The 24,052-nt window shown below is 43.2% G+C and overlaps 1 protein-coding gene across 1 annotated transcript; it reads left to right on the forward strand.

The window, feature by feature from the left end:
- The first annotated feature begins 443 nt into the window (after nt 1–443).
- On the forward strand, nt 444–19,978 carry CHRNA9 (cholinergic receptor, nicotinic, alpha 9 (neuronal)). The gene is made up of 5 exons (XM_011983580.1): nt 444–651; nt 945–1,090; nt 2,345–2,499; nt 13,642–14,174; nt 18,749–19,978. The coding sequence occupies exons 1-5, from the start codon at nt 588–590 to the stop codon at nt 19,288–19,290; spliced, it is 1,440 nt and encodes a 479-aa protein (XP_011838970.1). The 5' UTR covers nt 444–587; the 3' UTR covers nt 19,291–19,978.
- The last annotated feature ends 4,074 nt before the right edge of the window (nt 19,979–24,052 follow it).

Here is a 24,052-nt window from a genome sequence, read left to right on the forward strand (position 1 = left end):
GCAGGAGGGATCAGAAGCTGAGGCAGAGAAAAACCAAAATGCCAATATATTCTGGAGATCATAGAACCGTGTCTCTTTCTCTCTTCAAACGCTGCTAAAAGCGCATAGAGTCTTTCTGGACAGCCGTCCCATGGCTCAATCCGTTAGGCTTCCCTTAGTCCCCAGACCCAGGCTGAATCTGCTCATGGTGGGTATAGAAAGCTCCCATTCTGCTTAGATGGAGTCTCTGGGGTGTCAGGCATACCCCTGCTGCCTGCGTCTACCTCCTCTTCTGTCTGGTTGTTTCTGCTGAGAGTGGCTAGGGACCCTAGATGGCCCCCCAGAACAGCACTGTTGGACCTAACGCACCCTGGGTTTCCGGCATCTCAGCCACTGGAGTTGCCAGTCTCAAATTACTGGAGGGGAGGGAGGGCAGGCCTGGATCTCAGGATCTAGGTCCTGCGTGCAATGCAAGCCTGAGCTCTCCAGCTGCTGCCATAAGGCTGCGGCAGTGTGGGCTCCTTGTGCCCAGATCCTTCGTATTCACAGGGAGAAGCGGAAGACCACGCTGCCTGACCGAGACTTTATTATAGAGGCTCAGGAAAAAGATGAACTGGTCCCATTCCTGCATCTCCTTTTGCTGGATTTACTTTGCTGCTTCCAGACTGAGAGGTGAGCGGCTGGTGACATGGAACCATCTTGTCTCATCTGGGGCTATTGCTTTGGTGGGAGGTGGGGCAGGGCGGGGAGGACAAAACAGATGATTCCACTGCGTGGAATGGCTCTGTGCTTCCTACTGCCTCTGACCTTGGTAGCGCATGCCAGAAAAACAACTCATCCATCCACCCAAAGCTGTCCCTCGCCAGTGCTGGGCCATCCCCCATTTTAGACCTCAGTCTTGTGTTCTTTGTCTTGAAATACATACAACACTCTGAAGGTTGATCCAGATCCCTCTTGTTGAGTAGCTGTGGAGACGGCAGATGGAAAATATGCTCAGAAGTTGTTTAATGACCTTTTTGAAGATTATTCCAATGCTCTTCGTCCGGTGGAAGATACAGATACAGTCCTGAATGTCACACTGCAGATCACGCTCTCTCAGATTAAGGATATGGTGAGTGATACATGGTGCTGACTCTGTGGAATGATTCTCAGAGGATAAACAACCACGCTTTCTGAAGAGAATGTCTTAACTGGGAATCTGAGGGAATGACAGCCCGTATGCAAGCTGGTGGGAGAAGAGAACGCCGGGAAAAGGAAGCTTTCTACAAAACTAGTTAATTTCACAAAATGTTACCTAATCCTGGTCATTAACCTTAACAGTCTTAGAAAATCTAAGGAATGGTGGGGGTACATACTGTATGCTGCCATTTATATAAAATGTCCAAAATAGGTAAATCCGTAGATACAGAAAACAGCACAGAGGTTGCCAGGGTCTGCGGGGAGGAAGGGGAAAATGGCCAGTGAGTTCTTAATGATTATGGGGTTTCTTTGCGGGGGGAAGAAATGCTCTTGAGTTAGGCAGTGGTGATGGTTGCACAACATTGTGAATATATTGGAAACCAGTGCATTGTTCCCTTCTAAAATGATTAAAATGGTGAGTTTTAATGTGAATTTAATCTCAATCCTTTTTTTTGGTGGGGGGTGGGGGATAGGGGGGACAGAGTCTCACTCTGTTGCCCAGGCTGGAGTGCAGTGGTGTGATCTTGGCTTACTGCAAGCTCTGCCTCCCGGGTTCACGCCATTCTCCTGCCTCAGCCTCCTGAGTAGCTGGGACTATAGGTGCCCGCCACCACGCCTGGCTAATTTTTTTTGTATTTTTAGTAGAGACAGGGTTTCACCGTGTTAGCCAGGATAGTCTTGATCTCCTGACTTCGTGATCTGCCCGCCTCGGCCTCCCAAAGTGCTGGGATTACAGGCATGAGCCACCACGCCTGGCCAATCTCAGTTTTTTTTAAAAAAGATAGTGTTTTAAGATGGCATAGCTTATTAGTGCTTATCTATATTTAATCACACAATGTTATGAAACTTGAAAGATTTTCCTTCTGCACGTTGTTATTTCCTGACTTTTGCTTTCAAGTACATCATTCATTGATCAATTTTCAGGAAATATGGGCAGTTGATCCATGCAAAGCTATCAAGACTGAAATATTTGTCCACTTTACATTCTGAACACTAAATCTAGGAGGAAAAGAATGATCTTGGTAGTCAATCAAGGGTATAGAATAAATAAAGAATGAAGCTCTCACTTACTTATTGAAAATAGATGAGTGTTTGTGAAATTCCTATTGTGAAGAACAAGTGTCCTATCAATGGAAGACATTTCAAGTGTCTGCTAGGTAAAGTTACATCTGCATTCATTGTGCAGGATGAAAGAAACCAAATTCTGACCGCCTATTTGTGGATCCGCCAAATCTGGCACGATGCCTATCTCACATGGGACCGAGATCAGTACGATGGCCTAGACTCCATCAGGATCCCCAGTGACCTCGTGTGGAGGCCGGACATCGTCTTATATAACAAGTAAGTGCAGCTCAGAACTGAGGCTTTTCAGGCACGAATGTGTTGATTTCATAGAATTTAAACATAATGAAAAAGGAATGTTTAAAACATGCATGAAATTAAATATTAATCCATGTTCCTAGGACTCCTGAAATAACGGTCATAGAATCTTAGATCAGGAAATAATATGTCATAAAAGCTTAGAGCTGGAAGGAAACCATCAATCTACATGCCCCTTTTTCAGGTGGGAAAGTGGAGGCTGCGTTAGTTTGCTAGGACTAACTTTGCCGTAACAGAGTAGCACAAATTAGGTGACTTAACACAAACGTGTTGTCTCACAGTTCTGGAGTTGAGACGTCTGAGATGCAGGTGTTGACAGCGTGGTTTCCACTGAGGGCTGTGAGGGAGGATCTGTTCCAGGCCTCTCTTCTAGCTAATGGTGGTTTGCTGGCAGTCTTTGGTGTTCCTAGCATTGTAGAGCGTCACTCTGAGCTCTGCCTTCATCTTCATATGTCGTTCTCCTGTGTGTTCCGTGTCCAAATTTCCCTTTTATATAAGAACACCAGTCATATTGGGTTAGATGCCCACCCTACTCCAGCGTGACTTCATCTTAACCTAACTAATTACATCTTCCATCATGCTATTCTCAAATCAAGTCACATTCTGAGTGTTGGGGGCTAAGACTTCAATATGTGAATTTTTCAGGGACACAATTCAACCCTTAACAGTGACATTCACCATCCAAGATCATGTATCAACAATTAATTAAACTGGAATGGGCCATCTAGAAACTGACCTGTGGATTTGGGGTTTTGCGTGGAGTGGAGGATGAACCAGTTTACAGGATACAAAGTGACTTTTTCCCAGTCTCAGAGCAAGGGGCCTTGTACAATGGGTAGGTAAGATTTATGTTTCGCAGGCTGGAAGGTGCATATGAATCGCCCAGGGAGTTTGTTAAAATACGGATTGTGATTCCACGGGTATGGGGCAGGCCTGTGATTCTGCATTTCTACAAGCTCCGGAAGACGTAGGTACTGTGGGTCCATGGGCAGCATTTTGAGAAAAATACCAGATCTCTGGTCACCATTCAAGCTCAGTGGCCCCACCTGTTGTCGAAGGAGCTTCTCTCTCTTTTTGTTCTAGACCCGTTTCTGTGGAGTGGGAAGGTTCCTCTGTGGCTCAGAAGGATGTGAATGAGGGGCAGCTCAGGGGGCTCCCCTGGGTAGAGGCTTCCAGTGGGCATGGATTTCCTTTAAGGAAGCAACACGGGTGGGTTGCAGCCTGGATTTTAGTCTCACTCCTTACTCAGAGAGCTCATCTAAGGGTCATGACCTCTGGAATCATAGCCCTGTTCTTTCTGTTCATTCCCCACTCTGAGTGGTCTGTATCCCTTCCCAAGGAAGATAACAGGAAGATAACATTCAAGTACTGAGCTTTATTCCTTCAGTTTACACTCCCTGCCTGTGTTCACTCTCTCTGTCTCTCTCTCTCTCTCTCTATCTCTCTCTCTCTCTCTCTCTCACACACACACACACACAGAGAGAGCAAGAACACAAGCCACAATGTCCATTACCACTCTCTAGTCCGCAGAGTGCAGGAGAGTAATTTCATTGATACAGGCAGGGTGTGGGGGCTCACCCCTGTAATCCCAGAACTTTGGGAGGCCAAGGCAGGTGGATCACCTGAGGTCAGTAGTTCAAGACCAGCCTAGCTAACATGGTGAAATCCCGTCTCTACTAAAAATTAAAAAATCAGCTGGGTGTGGTGGCAGGTGCCTGTAATCCCAGCTACTTGGGAGGCTGAGGAAGGAAAATCACTTAAACCTGGGAGGCAGGGGTTACAGTGAACCAAGATTGCACCACTGCACTCCAACCTGGGTGACAAGAGTGAGACTCCATCTCAAAAAAAAAAAAAAGAAAAAGAAAAAGAAAGATAATTTCATTGACACAGATGATCTCTTACAGCATTCTGTAAATTCTTTTTTTTTTTTTTTTAAGACGAGCTCTCACTCCTATCACCCACATTGGAGTGCAGTGGTGTAATCATGGCTCACTACAGCCTCAACTTCCCAGGATCAGGTTATTCTCCCACCTCAGCCTCCTGAGTAGCTGGGACTACAGGTGCATGCCACCATGCCCAGCTATTTTTTATTTTTTATTAGTAGAGACAGAGTCTCACCATGTTGCCCAGGCTGGTTCTGAACTCCTGAGCTCAAGCGATCCATCCAGCTTGGCCTCCCAAAGTGCTGGGGTTACAGGCACGAGCTGCTGTGCCGGCAAGCATTCTGTAAGTTCTAAAAATTCTCTCCAGAAATCAAACAGAATGGTGGTTCTCCTCTCCTTCCTGTTTTGATTGGCTGAGGCGGTGACCATGTCTTACTGAAATGCTTCTTTGCAAGCTTACAAGGCACCCTAAGTTAAGCTGACTCCACTGCTCCCTTATTAGAGAAGCCAGTTATGTACTTGTGAGCTCAAACAAGCCTACTGTGGCTTTGGTCGGTACTGTCCTCATTCTCCCTTCCCCACTCCCCACTCCTTTACACAGAGCCTTTCACCACACTGATTCATCATCTCTTTTTTGTTCCTCTGGTTGACTCTTTAGTCATCTCTGTGCTCTTGTCATGGACAATTCTGTTTCTGCTCCTCTCTTCTCCTTTGCCTTCTCCTTCTCAGTAAAACTTCTCAGAGTTTTGCTGTGTAGAGGAACCTCTAAAAGGAGCTATGGTTGGATGACATCTTCATGCCTTTAACAAATCGAAATGAAAATGGAAGAGTGTTACAGGATCCGGCAAAGAAGGGCCCTTAGTCATGGCTATTTCCCTGAGCTCAGTCCTTCTAGCTGAATCTCTGACTCTGTAGAATCTACTGATGCCAGATACAATATCACTGCTTCTCAGAAGCAGGTAGAGAATGTCATAGGCAACACAACGGGCTTCCTGAGTTGTGGCAAGAAGGAGAAATAGGGGTAGGGAGTAAGTGAATCAGTCCAGTGTAGTAAAGACACCCAGGCAGGAAGATGCTTTGCATCTAGAGTCACTGTTCGTGCCCAAATCCATGGGGCTAGACTGGTAGGGAGTGATCAGGAAGGAGATGGGCCTGGATGCCACTTCACAGAAGAACAGTTGAATTTGCTGATGCTTAGTTTGGAAGAGAGAAACCTTGAAGACTTGATGATGGTTACCTTAGGCAATCAGAGAGAAAGTAGGGTGGAAAAAAGAGAACAATGTTCCAGAAGACAAAACCCAAGATAATCGGTAGAAACCAAAGGGAAGATAAGCTCTCAAAAAAAAAAAAAATTCCCTAATAACTTCGGCAATGAATTGTCCCAAGAAATAGTGAGCTTTTTAGCAATGTAACAGTTCATGTAGATACTGGCTCTTTCAGTAAATCGATAGAGAAATTAATGAATTGGGGCTCAAAGTTCTGGTGGGAATGTTTACTATTAGTATATGGTTAGTATAGTGGTTAATATAAGGCCACTGACATTTTTAGATTAGGTAAAATCAGATTACAGAAATTTTAAATTTGAATTCATTATGGCAGGGTTTTCATGGTCAGGTTTTTTTTTTGGTGGGGGGGCTGGTGGTTTGCTCTGTCACCTAGGCTACAGTGCAGTGGTGTGATCGTAGCTTACTGCAGCTTTGACCTCCTGGGCTCAAGTTGTGACAGTATTCTCCTCAATAGGGTCTGTAGACAGGGAGCCTTCACTTCAGCTTCCAATTGGTCACAGACCAAGTCTTCATTGCATGAGTTATAACTTCACTTCAGCCTCTGATTGGTTGTAGATCATATCTTCATTTGCATAGGGTGTAACTTCACTTCAGCCTCCAATTGGTTATGGGCCAAGTTTTTATTTACATAGGGTGCAACCAATGGGAAACCTCTAGAGGGTACTTAAAACCCAGAAGATTTTGTAACCTGTGATCTTGAGCTGCTTACTTGAGCCCACACCCACTCTGTGGAGTGTAGTTTCATTTCAATAATTCTCTGAGTGTTTATTGTTTCTTTCATTGTTCTGTATTTTCATTGCTTTATTTGTGCATTTTGTCCAATTCTTTGTTCAAAATATCAAGAACATGGATGACCTGTAGTTGAGACCCTCCATGGGTAACAAAGTGATCCTCTCACTTCAGTCTCCTGAGTAGCTGGGACTACAGGTATGCACTACAACACCCAGCTAATTTTTACAAAAATTTTTATAGAGATGAGGTCTCACTATATTGTCTGTTGTCCAGGCTGGTTTTAAATTCCTGGGCTCAAGCAATCCTCCTGCCTTGGCCTTCTAAAGTGCTGGGATTACAGGCATGAGCCACCATGCCTGGCCCCAGTGGTTGGATTTTAATGAGCAGTTTTAATGGTTGGATTTTAGACCTGGTGAGGAACTGGGTGCCCTATTGTATTCAAAAGAATTTGTCTAGAATTTAGCTTTAAGGCCAGCTTATGTAGCTATCCTTAGCCATATAAGATGATTTAGAGAATGGCAAGACTTCCAAATGAGACTGGAAATAAAGGAGGGGGAGGAAAAACAGGTTTGGAAAAAAAGAGGATGAATTTGATGTTCAGTTTGGGGAACCAAAGAAACATCCCTAAGGAAGTGTCCAATAATGAGATTGCAGAGGCAAATCTGAAACCTGGAGAAATGGTCAGGGCTAATGGAGATGCCAAAAGCCCCTAAAGTCCTATAGAACTACTCATGGAAGGAAAGAAAATGGCTGACGATAAAGTTGAAAAAACCTCTACATTTAAGGAATTTACAGAGGAAACTTAGAGTTAGTGGTTAAAGAGGTAGAAGGAGAACTGAGAGAGTCATGTCATGAAAACCAAGGGAAGAGAGGATGTCTAGGAACAACCCATAATCCCAATATTTGGGAAGAGTTAAAGAAGATGAAGACTTAGGAGAAGTCTTGAGATTTGCCTAGTTGTACTTGTCGGAAAGACATCAAAATGCGGGAGTCAAGAAATAAAAGGAAGAGGAAACGGGACAACAGCAGGTATCAGTTACTTTTGAAAGCAGTGCGTGGAAGGAGATGGGAGAGGTAGAAGGGCCAGGGAGAAAAGGAATTTGGCAGGAGAGACTTGCGAACAGAGTTGGAAAGTGGCTAGAGCGGCCAGAGAGAAGAGGGACCAAAGGAGGCAAAATCCTGAAGGAGGCATGGAAGGAGAGGACTCACAGGACCGGAAGGGAAGTTAGCCAGCAAGAGAGGGGGGAACTTCTTTTTGATATGGAAAGGAAGGAAAAGTGAATATGTGAAAGACAGAGACATTGGAGATGGAACGAGGAAGGGATCCTGGGACTGAGTAAACAGACAAGTCTACGCTGAGGTTCCAGGCACTCTGGGGACTGAAAACACTGGGCGACTCTCCCTGCTCCCTCATTCACCAGCCTGCTCCTCTCCAGTTCCCAGGAATGGGCTTCTTACAGCCAAGGCTGGGAAAGTCATTTTTGCTCAATTGCAAAACAACTAAAGTTAGCTCAGTCTTTGATCAGATACAGAAGAGGAGAAGGGGCTGCCTGTATTGGTCTGTTTTCATGTTGCTAATAAAGACATGGCCAAGACTGGATAATTTATAAAGGAAGGAGGTTTAATGGACTCTCAGTTCACATGGCTGGGGAGCCATCACAATCATGGCTGAAGGCAAATGGGAAGCAAAGTCACATCTTACATGGTGGCAGTCAAGAGAGCTTGTGCAGAGGAACTCCCCTTTATAAAACCATCAGATCTCGTGAGACTTATTCACTGTCACAAGATCAGCACAGGAAAAACCCGCCCCCATGATTCAATTACCTCCCATCATGTCCCTCCCACAACATGTGGGAATTCTGGGAGCTACATTTCAAGATGAGATTTGGGTGGGGACACAGCCAAACCATATTGCTGCCTGAAGGCCACTGAGGGGCTGAGGAAAGGGAAGGTAAGAGGAAAGCAATTTAAATATTCTGTGAGGGTTATATTATTAAACATGCCTTCCCAACCTCCAGCTTACTTTTTGTCCCTGTAATTTTTTCATGTTTTAATTGAGAACACGAAACACAGTTAGAAACAGAGGGAAGGGGAAGAAATTAATACATATTGGCCACTTACTATGTGTCTGCATGGAGTTGGGGCTTTACGAAGTATGATAGATAGAATAATGCCCCCCACAAAGATGTCCACATCCTAATCCCCAAGACCTGTAAGATTTATCTTACATGGCAAAAGAGACTTTGCAGGTATGATTGAATTAAAGATTTGAGATGGGGGAGATTATCCTGGTGGGCCTAATGTAAACATAAGGGTCCTTTTAAGAGGGAGATGAGATGGTCAGAATAGGCAATGCCACAAAGGAAGCAGAGGTTAGTGATGCAAGGAGGGGGCCCTGAGTCAAGGGATGTAGGTGGCTTCTAGAAGGTGGGAAAGGAAAGGCACCAGATCTTCCCCTAGAGCCTCCAGAAGGAATGCAGCCCTGGTCACATTGGTTTTAGGATTTCTGACCTCTAGAATTGTTAAGATGCTAAATTTGTGTTGTTTTAAGACATTAGGGACTGTGCACGGTGGCTCATGCCTGTAATCCCAGCACTTTGGGAGGCTGAGGTGGGTGGATCACTTGAGGTCAGGAGTTTGAGACCAGCCTGGCCAACATGGCAAGATCCCGTCTCTACTAAAAATACAAAAAAATTAGCCAGGCATGGTGGTGGGAGCCTGTAATCCTAGCTACTCTGGAGGCTGAAGCAGGAGAATTGCTTGAATCCAGGAGACGGAGGTTTCAGTGGGCCAAGATGGCACCACTGCACTCCAGCCTGGGCGACAGAGTGAGATGCCATCTCAAGAAAAAAAGAAAAAGAAAAAAAGACATTAGGTTTAGGTTTGTTGTAGTTTGCTACAGCAGCAATAGAAATTAATGTACATAGTTTGTTTAACATAAAAATTTAAAAGAAGCCTTAAGGTTTTATAATGCCCACTTTTACAGGTGAGTGACAGAGATATAACCCACCTAAGGTTATGAAACCTGAATCAGGTTCTGAACTCAAATCTCCATGATATTTTTATGAGAAGTAAATGAGCATTTTAAGACCCAATCTCTGACCTCAAGGAACAATCTAATAAGCTATGTATGTAAAAACTATAATGCAAGGTAAAAATGCAAGTCTCTTACAACACAGAAGTAAAGTGCTGTGGCCCTTCAAGGATGGAAAGATATCTGATTGGAGAGGCAGGGAAGGCTTCACAGAGGTGGCCTCTGAGCAGAGTCTTGAAGGATGTGTTAGACTGCTACATGCAGAAAAGGGGGACTATTGTGAGTTGAAGAAAGAGTTTAAGTGAGAGAAACTCACAGGGTTTGTTGGGATTTCAGTCTTGATTGGTGGAGTGGGAGTGAAGGAGACCAGCAGAAGGCACACAGCTAGAAAGTGAGGTGGGAATAGATCATGGAATATCTACAACACTCAACTGAGGAAGTGTAGAAGTATTGTGTGGGCTATAGGAAGTCACTGCAAGTTTTGAGCTGTGATATGATCAAAAAAACCAGGGAGATAAACAATAAGATATTGGTCATGAAGTGATTAAATAATAATGTCTTGGCTGGGCGCGGTGGCTCCTACCCGTAATCGAGCACTTTGGGAAGCCAAGGTAGGAGGATCGTATGAGGCCAGGAGCTCAAGATCAGCCTGGGCAACATAGTGAGACATCGTCTCTACAAAAAATACATATATTTTAATACAATGTATTTAAACTACTCAAGGCCAGGCACGGTGGCTCACACCTGCGAAACCAGCACTCTGGGAGGCCACGGCAGGCAGATTATCTGAGGTCGGGGTTTGAGATCAGCCTGGTAAAAATGGTGAAACACTGCTTCTACTAAAAATACAAAAATTAGTTGGACGTGGTGGTGCACACCTATAATCCTAGCTACTCGGGAGGCTGGGGCAGGAGAATCACTTGAACCTGGGAGGTGGAAGTTGCAGTGAACCAAGATTGTACCACTGCACTAAAGCCTGGGCAACAGGATGAGACCCCTTCTCAAAAAACAAACAAACAAACAAACAAACAAACGAACAACAACAAAAAAAAACGGCCAGGCGCGGTGGCTCACGCCTGTAATCCCAGCACCCTGGGAGGCTGAGGCGGGTGGGTCACTTGAGGTCAGGGGTTCAAGACCAGCCTGGCCAACATGGCGAAACTCCGTCTCTACTAAAAGTACAAAAATTAGCCAGGCGTGGTGTCTGGCACCTGTAATCCCAGCTACTCAGGAGGCTAAAGCAGAAGAATCGCTTGAACCCGGGAGGCGGAGGTTGCAATTAGCTGAGACGGTGCCACTGTACTCCAGCCTGGGTGACAAGAGCGAGACTCCGTCTCAAACAAACAAACAAACAACAACAGCAACAACAACAACGAAAACAAACAAAAAACCCCACAACCTACTCCAAAGTAGCTGGGGTGATGTTTTTGGTCAGCAGGTTCCCTTGCCCTTTGGCTTGGGGTTGGGTTTGGCCAATGTGGAGCACCAGTGCGCAATTGCAGGGAGAAGAGAGAGTGAGGTTAGCGTGTATATTCCCTCGCCGTCTTCCTGGGAGGTTATCTTTGCCTGGATGTGTTCCCTGAAGGAAAGTCATCACTGCTATCATGGTGACCCTCTTCACGCAAATCTTTCCTTCCAGGTTCTGGTAACTGCACTTTCTCCTCACCTCTTCATGTCCAGGAATGGTTTCTCTGCATCGTATCCATACCTTTGTGAACAGTCCCTTTCTTAAACTCTCCTCAGTTTATCTAATTGGAGTAGGCCATCTACTTCCCTACAGGGACCCTGCCCAGTGCAATTGTCTTAGCCCCACACAGATTCTCTCTGATCCCCAGATCTCTCCTCTTGCACCAAGGAAGTAGAATGGGTGAGCAGTGTTCTTAGTTCAGGTCTAGTTCTCACTTCTCAGATAGCTAACTGTACACATTTCTCACTGTTACAGGAGGAAACTTCAGGCATTTTCAAAAAATTTATTTTGTTATCTTCACAAACACTCACAATTAAAGATCCCCTTGAGTATGGAGTGAACTCGGTCCATACCTCCTCCTCCTCCTCAGTAGATTAGAGTTAATATTGTGGCACCCAATTTCTAATGAGTGGAAAAAATAAAAACCTTAAAAACATGTCTGTTCTTTAAAAAATATATACAGACATGCATTATTTTATTTTATTATTATTTTTTTTTGTTATTGAGACGAAGTCTCATTCTGTCACCCAGGCTGGAGTGCAGTGGTGCAATCTTGACTCACTACAACCTCCGCCTCCTGGGTTCAAGCAATTCTCTTGCCTCAGCCTCCCGAGTAGCTGGGACTACAGGCGTGCGCCACCATGCCTGGCTAATTTTTGTACTTTTTTAGTAGAGACAGGGTTTTGCCATGTTGGCCAGGCAGGTCTCAAACTCCTGGCCTCAAGTGATCGGCCTCCCAAAGTGCTGGGATTACAGGTATGAGCACCACGCCCAGCCAATATATTTTTTATTTTAATAGCTTTTGAGGTACAAGTGTTTTTTACTTACATGGATGAATTGTATAGTGTGAAATCTGAGATTTTAGTGTGCTTGTCACGGAGCAGTGTACACTGTGCCAATATGTAGTCTTTTATCCCTTACCGCCTCCAAAAACATGCCTGTTCTGACCCAGCACATCCTTTTTCAGCAATTTAACCTAAGGAAAGGGTCAGTGGATAAATGTAAAGACTCAGCTACAGAGATGTCCACTGCAGCGTTGCTTATAAATACAAAAACTGGAAGCAACCATAATGTCAAGCCTCAGTTAGACTGGTTAAATAACTATGGTGTATCTAATATAGTGGAATATAATAGAATGCTATTTAGACATGAAAAGAATGTTGTAGAAGAGTATGAACAGATGACCATGTATTTTTAAAAATTTTGTTTCATCTTTTTTTTTCCTTTTTATTTTTTGCAAATTAACTTTACATTGGGGAATAATTTTTAGATTTATAGAAAAGTTGCAAAGATAGTGCAGAATTCCCTTATACCCTTCACGCAGTTTCCCCTAATGTTACCTCTTACATAACCATAATATACTTATCAAAATAAATACAATGTTATTGACTAAACTACTTTATTCAGATTTTACCAGTTTTTCCGTGAATGTACTTTTTCTGTTCCAGGATCCAATCCAGAATACCACATTATATTTAGCCAAAATATACTTTGCAGGGAAAAAATTGTAAGGAAGACTGCAAAAATATGCATCCAAATGTTAACAGAAATGTACCAATTAAGACTCTTTGGTTGTAAGCATCAGAAACTGACTTTGGCAACCTTGTGAAATAGGAATTTGTTAGAAGGATGTGGCACATCTCATTTAAATAAAGGAAAAAGTAAACAACCAACTCTTGGAAAAGACAGAACCAAGGCTGCCCTAGCGTTCAAGACAAGAGGCACTGTCTATTTTTTTCTGAATAGGGAGCCATCACTAGGGTGATGTTTTTGGTCTCTGGATCATTCTGCTTAAGACCTAAACTCTGGAAAGGGTGAATCTGTTGGACCAAGCCTGGGCCACCCAGCCGTCCTTTGGCCAGGGACACTGGGGCACCTTGACCAACATTTCCTCTGCCTTGCAATGGCAATGGAGAAAGAGTAATTCCCTAGAGAAAAATAGAAATTCTGTACCCCAAAATACAAGGCATAAATATTGATAAAGCAAAAGAAGATATATCTGGAATAAGTGACTATCTCTAAAGTTATGGGTGAACGACTTTTTTTCCTCTGAGTTTTCCAAATGTTACAAATAAACATGTATAGCTTTTATAATAGCCATAAAAAGCTTATTTTAATATTCTTGTGCCTAAAGTTAACAAATCAAGTAAGTAGATTTTGGTATCGACAGGCCTACTTTTTGTCTGTGTGTTCAAATCATTACACCTGGACCAAGAAAGTGGCATTGGGAATGGACAGGAAGGGATAGAGAGCAGAGATGCTTTGAAGGAAGACTCCAAGAGAACTTGGCCCTGACCAGTTACAGAAGATAGAGGAGAAGGACAAATTAGAGTTGATTCCAGACTCCCGAGCCACAGTCACAGGGAAAATGGTGTTCCATGGCCAAAACACTGAAGTGATGGGCACAGTGAGCTGCCTGGGGTAAGGAAGGTGGCAAGTTCTCCTAGCATGTGGCTTTCATTTTCCTTATCTGACCTCCAGGGCTGACGATGAATCTTCAGAGCCTGTAAATACCAATGTGGTCCTGCGGTATGATGGGCTGATCACCTGGGATGCACCGGCCATCACCAAAAGCTCCTGTGTGGTGGATGTCACCTACTTCCCTTTTGACAACCAGCAGTGCAACCTGACTTTTGGTTCCTGGACCTACAATGGCAATCAGGTAGACATATTCAACGCCCTGGACAGCGGAGATCTCTCTGACTTCATTGAAGATGTGGAATGGGAGGTCCATGGCATGCCTGCTGTCAAGAATGTGATCTCCTATGGCTGCTGCTCTGAGCCTTACCCGGATGTCACATTCACCCTCCTTCTGAAGAGGAGGTCCTCATTCTATATTGTCAACCTCCTCGTCCCATGTGTCCTCATATCTTTTCTGGCTCCTCTGAGTTTTTATCTCCCAGCAGCATCTGGAGAAAAGGTCTCCCTGGGAGTGACCATCCTGTTGGCCATGACTGTATTTCAACTAATGGTAGCAGAAATCATGCCGGCCTCAGAAAATGTCCCCCTGATAGGTGAGTTTAAGTGTCTCCCACTTCAAGCCCAGCTTTGTAGTGCCTGGGGTCATGCCTTTAAGGTTGTGTGTGTGCCTTTAAACTTGAAACAATGGAGCCAATTTCAGACTCAATACAGACTGTCTCAAATTTTTCTGGTGGTTGCAGTTAGCATCTTTCAATATAGATAAGGCTTTTGGAATCAAAACTGGTCTTATGGTTTCTGGGTTTACACAAAAGAGCAATGAAAAGCATTACACTTTAGAGCAGTGGCTCTCAAAGTGGTGGTCCCCAGATGTACAGCATCGGCATCACCTAGGAACTTATAGAAACGCAAAACCTCAGGGCCCACCCTAAGCCTACTGAATCAGACATTCTGGAGATAAGGCCCTGGCGTCCTGTTTTAACAAGCCTTCTGAGTGATTCTGATGCATTTTCCGTTTAAGTCTGAAATCCAATGACTCAGAGGTTAAAACCTGATTTTGAAGTCAAAGAAACTGCATTTGAATGCTGACTTCAGTGTTCACTCCTTGATCAAACTTAGGCAAGTTACTTGTTCTCTTAGTCTCTGCTTCATCATCTGTAAAATTTGTGTGTCACTGCTTAGTGCATGCCCTGGCATATGGTAAGTACTGAGTAAACAGTGACTATTGTTATCATTTCATGTGACAAGGGCTTTCTTCTTGGGAAGAGTGGCAAACATGGAAGAAAGATGTGCTTTTTAAGCCTGACATCTACCCTTAACAGAAAAATTTCATCTGCATTGGGTATAATAGCAGTGGAAGAGCTTATTAAAATGCAAGTTCCTACACCCGGAGAGTTTGATTTAGCAACTTGGCCAAGATTTGGGAATCTGAGGTGATTCCAAAGCAGACTGAATTTTCAAAAATCTACAATAATGAAATGTCCCTCCAAGGACTGGAGTGCAGACTGAGGGTACCACCCCTGCCTCCCTTATCCTTGCCTAGCTTGTTCTGAGGGCTTTCCTATCCTCTTTAACATCTACTTTCTGCCTCCAATACCCTTGAGATCCAACATCTCCATCTCAAGGACTTGCTGTTGTAACAGATGCTTACCAGAATCAAGCTAGATCTAAGTTTGAGTTCCTTAAAGTAAGCAATAAGGAGAAATTCTAGAACACCAAGGAACTTAGAGTCCAATATCAAGAGATGTTGCCTTGCCCTTTTACTCTTTACTGAGTCCAGTTACCCAATATTGAGATGATACTACAGTGGCTTCTCCATTTGGAGATAGCTTCCTTTTTATGTCTGTCCTTGCAAAATACACACACACACACACACACACACACACACACACACAGAGCCCTCTTTTTCAGAATTAAACACAGAAGGCTTTTCATCCTCTAATAGAAAGGAGATGTATTGGCATTTTATTACCTCTCCTGAGGCAGAAATGATTGGCAGTGATGATCATAGCCCTGTTCGAGGAAAGATCATGGGACAGTCCCACTCTCTTCTTGGGCAGTGACATTATCTAGCAAGCTGGCACAATTTCTAAAGACAGATGTCTCACAGGAATTGCTTGTTCTGTTTTTATGAAAAGAAATTTGTATTTTTAAAATTAAATTTATGTTTTTAAATTTATATTTTTAAATTTTATTTTAATTTATTTTTATTATTTAAAAATGAAGGCTGGGCATGGTAGCTCATGCCTATAATCCTAGCACTTTGGGAGGCCGAGGCAGGCAGATCACCTGAGGTCAGGAGTTCAAGACCAGCCTGGCCAACATGGTGAGACCCTGTCTCTATAAAAAGAATTAGCTGGGCATGGTGGTGCATGCCTGTAATCCCAGTTACTTGGGAGGCTGAGACAGGAGAATCACTTGAATCCGGGAGGTGAAGGTTGCAGTGAGCCAAGATTGCACCATTGCACTCCAACCTGGGCAATAGAGTGAGACTTTGTCTCAAAATAATATATATATGTAGAAAAAAAATTTAAAAATTAAAAGGATAGGGTCTCACTATGTTGGCTAGGCTGGTCTTGAACTCCTGGGCTCAAGTGATCCTCCCACCTTGACCTCCCAAAGTAACAGGTGTGAGTCACCGCAACTGGCTGAAATTTATCTTTTTAGGAAAAGTGCACACAGATCTTGAGAACATTTATTTAACAATTATAATTTGTTATTCATAGCACCCATGGAATGTGTTCACAATATTACAGAAATATGCTTAAGTTTTCTGCATCAAATGTAGCCCTTGATATAGGTTTCTGGCCCATGACCTTTACCATTTTAAGAAATGTCTCATATATTAACTCAGAGATTTTGACAAATAATAAGTAGATGACAAACATTATCAAATACTTTGTCTTCATCTATTAAGATAATAATGTGTGTTTTCTCTTTTACTCATCAATGTCGTGAATTACATCAATAAGTCTTCTGATGTTGAACTCTTTTGTATAAGTGGACCAAACTCCTTTCTTATGATACATTATCCTTTTAAGACACTGTTGGATTCAGTTAGCTAATATTTTGTAGAAGTTTCTCAAATATGTCGATTAGTGAAATGGCTTTAATATTTCTTTTCTTGTCACTTTTGGAATCAGGTCAAATGGACTTCACAAAATGAACTGGGCAGTTTTCCCTCTTTTTCTATTTCTGGAACAAGTTGCATAAGATGGGAATTATTTGTTCCTTGAAAGTTTGGTAAAACTCACCTATAAATTCTTTTTGGGCCTAGAGCCTTTGGTGGGGGGATGGTGTTTGATTGATTCCTATTTCTATTAAAGTGTTCTTTATTCTTGCACTAATTTTGACACCTGACATTTTTCCAGCAGTTTCACCTAGATTATCAAATATGTTATTATACAGCTATTTTTATTTTTGTTTTTTGAGATATAGTCTAGCTCTGTTGCCCAGACTGGAGTGCAATGGCGTAATCTCGGCTCACTGCAAGCTTTGCCTCCTGGATTCAAGTGATTCTCCTGCCTCAGCCTCCTGAGTAGCTGGGATCACAGGCACTTGCCACCACAGCCGGCTAATGTTTTTTATATTTTTAGTAGAGATGGGGTTTCACCATGTTGGCCAGGCTGGTCTCCAACTCCTGACCTCAAGTGATCCACCAGCCTCAGCCTCCCAAAGTGCTGGGATTCCCAAAGTGGTGGAATTACAGGTGTGAGCCACCGCACCCGACTACACAGTTATTTATAATATTGTACTATTTTATAAGTCTTTTCCATCTTCTCTCTCTCTTTCCCTTCCTGTATGTCTCTCTCTATCCTGTAAGTGGTCTTATCAAAGGTTTATCAATTTTATTACTTTTTCAAAACTTTGCTTTTGGTTTTGTTCATCTTCTTGGATTTTTATTCTATATTTCATAAGTTTGTAGCCTTATCTTAATTGTTTCCTTCCTTAATTTCACTTTTTCATCAACATGTGCTTTATATAATCACAGTTTGAGGACTAATAGTGACACAGTCTCCTTTCTTATCCAATAGCAATTGGCTTTCATATTAATGAGGTCTGAAGACAGTTCTGAGAACTGGTCAAGTTCATTAATTGTTTGTTTGTTGAGTGTGGAAAAGTTTTTCACCTCATGATCTCAGGAAATATTTCCAAACTTTTTAATTTCGAGCCAGGAACAGTGCTGAGAACTTCACATGTGTCATCTCAATTAAGCCTCCTCATATTCCTGCGAGGTAGATATTATTACTATGCCCACTTTACGACCAGGAAACTGAGGCTTAGCAGGATTATATGCCTTGCTGAAGGCCACAAGTGCAGGGAGTGATACAGCTGGGATTTGAATCCAGGAAGTCAGATTCAAAAGTCTATACTACAGCTGGGTGCGGTGGCTCACACCTGTAATCCTAGCATTTTGGGAGGCCAGGGTAGGCAGATCACTCAAGGTCAGGAGTTCGAGACCAGCCTGGCCAAGATGGCGAAACTCCCCCCCCCAACTAAAAATACAAAAATTAGCTGGGCATGGTGGCAGGCGCCTGTAATCCCAGCTACTTGGGAGGCTGAGGCAGGAGAGTCGCTTGAACCTGGGAGCCAAAGGTTGCAGTGAGCCGAGATTACACCACTGCACTCCAGCGTGGGCGACAGAGCGAGACTTTGTCTCAAAAAAAAAAAAAAAAAAAAAAAAAAAAAATTCTATACTAGTAACCACTAGGATAAAACACTTCCTTAGAAAGGGTGTTTGTTTCTTTTTAAGCCAAATACAGTCATGTGCCTCATAACAATGTTTTGGTAAATGACAGACCGTGTATACAACGGTCCCATAAGATTATAATGTCAATTTTCATTTTATCTTTTCTATGTTTAGACATGTTTAGACACACAAATACTTAACCGTTTGATAATCATGTGTACAATTGCCTGAGGTATTCAATACAGTAACATGCTGCACAGATTTGTAGCCTCAAATCAACAGGCTATACCGTGCAACCTAGGTGTGTAGAAGGTTATACCATCTAGGTCTGTGGACATACACTCTATGATGTTCACACAACAGCAAAATCACCTAATGACTAATACCTTTCTCAGAATATATCCCTGTTGTTAAGTGACTCATGGCTGTATGAGGACCATTTTAAAGCAAATTCAGTTACTGTTGTTATTTTAATTCCAGGTAAATACTACATTGCCACGATGGCCCTAATCACAGCCTCCACTGCCTTGACCATCATGGTGATGAATATCCACTTCTGTGGGGCCGAGGCCCGGCCGGTGCCACACTGGGCCAGGGTGGTCATCCTGAAATACATGTCCAGGGTCTTGTTTGTCTATGATGTGGGTGAAAGCTGCCTCAGCCCGCACTACAGTAGAGAGCGGGACCACCTCACGAAAGTTTACAGCCAACTCCCAGAGTCTAACCTGAAAACAGCCAGGAACAAAGACCTTTCCAGAAAGAAAGACATGAACAAACGCTTAAAGAACGACCTGGGCTGCCAGGGTGAGAACCCTCAGGAGGCCGAGAGTTACTGTGCACAGTACAAAGTGCTGACGAGGAATATTGAGTACATCGCCAAGTGCCTCAAAGACCACAAGGCCACCAATTCCAAAGGGAGTGAATGGAAGAAAGTGGCGAAAGTCATAGACCGATTCTTCATGTGGATTTTTTTCATTATGGTGCTTGTGATGACTATTTTGATCATAGCAAGAGCGGATTAGTCACAGATATTGGCTTTGCTATCTCGGTAGAAATTAATACAATTCCCTGTGATCTATTCCAGTGTTCTTCCAAGATTTTTGTTCGTCTATAATTTAGGGGTTATGTTGTCTGTACGTTTTATTTTTAATCTCAAATCAATGTCGAAGCTATCTGCCCTGTCAAATTAAGCAGGAGATCCAAAATTTCAAGGGTAGGAAGATGGAAGAAATAGGGAAAGAGACCTTTTATAGCCCACCATAGCGGTGGGTGACTGGCCTCTAGTTTATACAATTATTCACCTCTTTGGCAGTACAGATAACAAAATACACTTTACTGGTAAAATTTAAAACAAAAAGGCAAAACAAACCAAACACATTTTCCTCTTAGTTCCCCTTAAACCATGCTTTAAAAAAATGAAATAGTCATATATATGTTAGTGTGATTTAAGTCTCAATGGTACCTTATTCAGGCATAGTGCATTTGAAATCATATCTCAAATAGTGGAATAAAAGCTTTTGTCCCATGTGAAGAAAGTCTAAGCATCAGTTGTTTAACGGGAAAAGAGCTTGCTTCATAATGGTGAGGTTGTATATGTTGGTTATGTTTTATATAAACCCAAAAGATGAAGTCATTCCTGTATTTACCCCTTGATTAAAATATGATAGATGAAGTTCTTCCTGTCTTGTATCAAAATAAGGTGATTAGCAAGCTGGGCTCATCCATTCATTCACTGAACTTTTCACCAAACATGGATCACGTTTTTCCTACATGTAATAAAAGCGACATGATTCACATTTTATTGGGTGTCACAGCAATTCTTATGCACAAGTCTGATCACTTTGATCCTCATAATAATTCTGTGAGTTGGGGAGGTGAGTATTACTATTCTTTCTCAGAGAAAGAAACTGTGGCTTAAAAGGCGGGTATAAGTGACCTGCCTCCTCAACATCCAACAAGGTGTAAGTGGAACTGGGACTCAGCCCTCAGCACTGGGACTCAGAGTTGGGCTATGTCTGCTAAAGTCACCCTGCTTTAGGCCATGACAAATTATGATTTAGCATAGGAGAGACTGAGAGATTCTTGTTCTTAATTCTGAACTTTCTGCCCTAATTTACTTCCTGTATGTCTCAACTTCTTTCCTACTTTCAATAAAATGTGACTTCAAATCCACCCCCCATTCCCACCTAGATTAAAATGATCCAAGGCTGGGCGCAGTGGCTCACATCTATAATCCCTTTTCTTTTTTTTTTTTTTTTTTTTTTTGAGAGGGAGTCTCACTGTCACCCAGGCTGGAGTGCAGTGGCATGATCTTGGCTCACTGCAAACTCTGCCTCCCAGGTTTAAGCAATTCTCTTGCTTCAGCCTCCCTAGTAGCTGGGACTACAGATGTGTGCCACTACACCCGGCTAATTTTTTTGGTAGTTTTTGTAGAGATGGGGTTTTGCCATGTTGGCCAGGCTGGTATGGAACTTCTGGCCTCAAGCGATCTGCCCACCTTGGCCTCCCAAAGTGCTGGGATTACAGGTATGACACCACGCCCGGCCCTATAGTCTCAATATTTTGGGAGACTGAGGTGGAAGACAGCCTGAGCCAGGAGTTCCAGAGCAGCCTGGGTAACATGCGGAGAACTTGTCTCTACAAAAAAGTTAAAAATTAGCTGGGCATGGTGGCAGACAACTGTGGTACCAGCTACTTGGGAGGCTGAGGTGGGAGGATCACTTGAACCTAGGAGATTGAGGCTGCAGTGAGCTGTGATTGCACCACTACACTCCAGCCTAGGTGACACTGTGAGACATTCCCTAACTTCCAACTCGTCAACTATTCTTTTTCCAGTTAAAAACAAACAAACAAACAGAGGTGGAGAGAAAACAGGAGTCAACCTAGGAAGGGGAGGACAATGTTTGGTTTAAACATATAGACATCGTTTTTTGTTGTTGTTGTTGAGACAGAGTCTCGCTCTGTTGCCCAGGCTGGAGTGTAGTGGCATGATCTCGGCTCACTGCAACCTCTGCCTCCCAGATTCAAGCGATTCTCCTGCTTCAGCCTCCTGAGTAGCTGGGACTACAGGTGTGCACCACCACACCCGGCTAATGTTTTGTATTTTTAGTAAACATGGGGTTTCACCATATTGGCCAGGCTGGTCTCGAACTCCTGACCTCGTGATCCACCTGCCTCAGCCTCCCAAAGTGCTGGGATTACAGGTGTGAGTCAACGCTTCCAGCTGGCATTGTTTTTTAATTATTGTGTTTACTCATTCCAGAAAACATTTATTGTGCACCGACTTACACTTAGTGGTATGCCAGCTGCCTTGAAGGGAGCAAGTGTGAAACGTGGCTTCTACCCTCCAGTTGCTCACATGTTGCTCACAGTTCAGTGGAAGAATACCAAGGAAATAGGCAAACATAGTCAGGTGTAAAACGTGCTATCACAGAATCACGGACAAAACACCAGGGGTACAATCATGATGAATCTGTTTGAGGGAAAGTTTCGGAAAGACTTTGCAGAGTGTAACATCAACATTTGAGTTGAAGTTTTTTTTTGTTGTTGTTGTTGTTTGCTTTTAAGAGGGAATCTTGCTCTGTCACCCAGGCTAGAGTACAATGGTGCAATCTCGGCTCACTGCAACCTCCACCTCTCAGGTTCAAGCGATTCTCCTGCCTCAGCCTCCTTAGTAGCTGGGACTACAGGCACGTGCCACCTCTCCTGGCTAATTTTTGTATTTTTGTAGCGATGAGGTTTCACCCTGTTGCCCAGGTTGGTCTCGAACTCCTGACCTCAGATGATCTGCCCACCTCGGCCTCCCAAAGTGCTGGGATACAGGCGTGAGCCTCTGTTTCCGGTCTTAAGCGGACTTTTGAAGGTTGAGTAGTAGTTTGCTAGACAAAGAAAGAAATGAGGGTAAGGATTAGAAAGGATTGGTGAAAGGAGAGTGTGAGCAGAGCTTAGAAGAACAGAAACCAGGCTGGACGCAGTGGCTCAGCCCTGTAATCCCAGCACTTTGGGAGGCTGAGGTGGGTGGATCACCTGAGGTCAGGAGTTTGAGACCAGCCTGACCAACATGGAGAAACCCCGTATGTACTAAAAACACAAAATTAGCTGGGAGGAGTGCTTAAATCTGGGAGGCGGAGGTTGCAGTGAGCCGAGATCGCGTCATCGCACTCCAGCCTGGGCAACGAGAGCAAAACTCCATCTCAAAAAAAAAAAACAAGAAAAAAAAAACAAAGGAAGAAACCTTGTTTAGTCACAGAATGGAATCAGACAAGTTTTTTTCTTTAATTTTATTTTGATTATAGAAATAATGTTATCAGTTAGAGTTGTATTTGGCTGTGAATAACAGAAAACCCAATGAGCCATAACTTAAGCAAACAGAGGTTACTCATCTCACACAAAAATAAATCCAGAGCTGCAAAGCCCGGGGATCTTCCCATCTTTCCTCTCCTTCATTTGGAAGTGAAGTCCAACAGCCTGAGGCTTGGTGCTTCGTGGTCACAGAAAGGCGGTTGCATCTGTAGGCTTTGCAGCCACATTCCGAATGAAGAAAAAAGTATGGCAGTCCAAAGGGACATATCAGCTGAACTTCCCTCTTAAAAAAAATACAATAATAAAAATTTTTAAAAATTCTAGGCTGGGCACAGTGGCTCATGCCTATAATCCCAGCAGCACTTCGGGAGGCCGAGGTGGACAGATCAACTTTAGGTTGGGAGTTTGACACCAGCCTGCCCAACATGGCAAAACTCCGGCTCTATGAAAAATAGAAAAATTAGCCAGGTGTGGTGGTGGGCGCCTGTAATTCCAGCTACTCGGGAGGCTGAGACATGAGAACTGCTTGAACCCAGGAGGCGGAGGTTGCAGTGAGCTGAGATCGCACCACTGCATTCCACTCCAGCTTCCGCGACACAGCAAGATTCTCTATCAAAATAAATAAATAAATACATAAAATAAATAAATGAAAATTCTAGAAGCAGAAGCATATCCATGACTTTCTTTTGTAACTCATTACCTAGAAATGAATCACATACAAGAAAATCTTGGAATGGTTTTACTTTCCCAAAGACAATCAATGCTATCTTTATAGGAAGGAAGGAGAGAGTACATGTTGGGTAGATAGCAAGCAGTTCCTGCCTCAGTTATACAGTCACACTATAGTAAGGGCAGGATATAAAAGAATAACAGACTGGGCACGGTGGCTCACGCTTGTAATCCCAGCACTTTGGGGAGTCGAGGTGGGTGAGTCACCTGAGGTCAAGAGTTCGAGACCAGCCTGACCAACATGGAGAAATCCCATCTCTACTAAAAATACAAAATTAACCAGGTGTGGTGGCACATGCCTGTAATCCCAGCTACGTGGGAGGCTGAGGCAGGAAAATCACTTGAACTCAGGAAGCAGAGGTTGTGGTGAGCCGAGATTGCTCCATTGCACTCCAGCCTGGGCAATAAGAGCGAAACTCTGTCTCAAAGCAAAAACAAAAAACAAAACAAAAAAAAGAATAACAATTACTCAAATTCCACAATCATAGCAATAACAACTATTCATTTACTATTATTTTCCTTAAATCATATTTACATGTCTAGTTTATTTGCTATAATTATAATCATTATGTATTTACTATTTTGTCCTGCTATTTATATTTGTTTATTCATTTATTTATTTATTGACACAGAGTCTTGCTCTGTTGCCCAGGCTGGAGTGCAGTGGTTCTCTCTAGGCTTACTGCAAACTCTACCTCCCGGGTTCAAGCGATTCTCCTACCTCAGCCTCCCAAGTAGCTGGGATTACAGGCA

This window comes from Mandrillus leucophaeus, unplaced genomic scaffold (genome assembly GCF_000951045.1).
Source record: "Mandrillus leucophaeus isolate KB7577 unplaced genomic scaffold, Mleu.le_1.0 Scaffold251, whole genome shotgun sequence".
In the NCBI taxonomy this organism is placed as follows: Eukaryota; Metazoa; Chordata; class Mammalia; order Primates; family Cercopithecidae; genus Mandrillus; species Mandrillus leucophaeus.

What these genes read in the sequence shown, in the direction of transcription:
- CHRNA9 (XM_011983580.1), top strand. Translation starts at nt 588, where the DNA reads ATGAACTGGTCCCATTCCTGCATCTCCTTTTGCTGGATTTACTTTGCT. An exon ending in GACATCGTCTTATATAACAA is followed by an intron (nt 2,500 to 13,641) that starts GTAAGTGCAGCT and finishes TCTGACCTCCAG; the next exon opens with GGCTGACGATGAATCTTCAG. An exon ending in AGAAAATGTCCCCCTGATAG is followed by an intron (nt 14,175 to 18,748) that starts GTGAGTTTAAGT and finishes TTTTAATTCCAG; the next exon opens with GTAAATACTACATTGCCACG.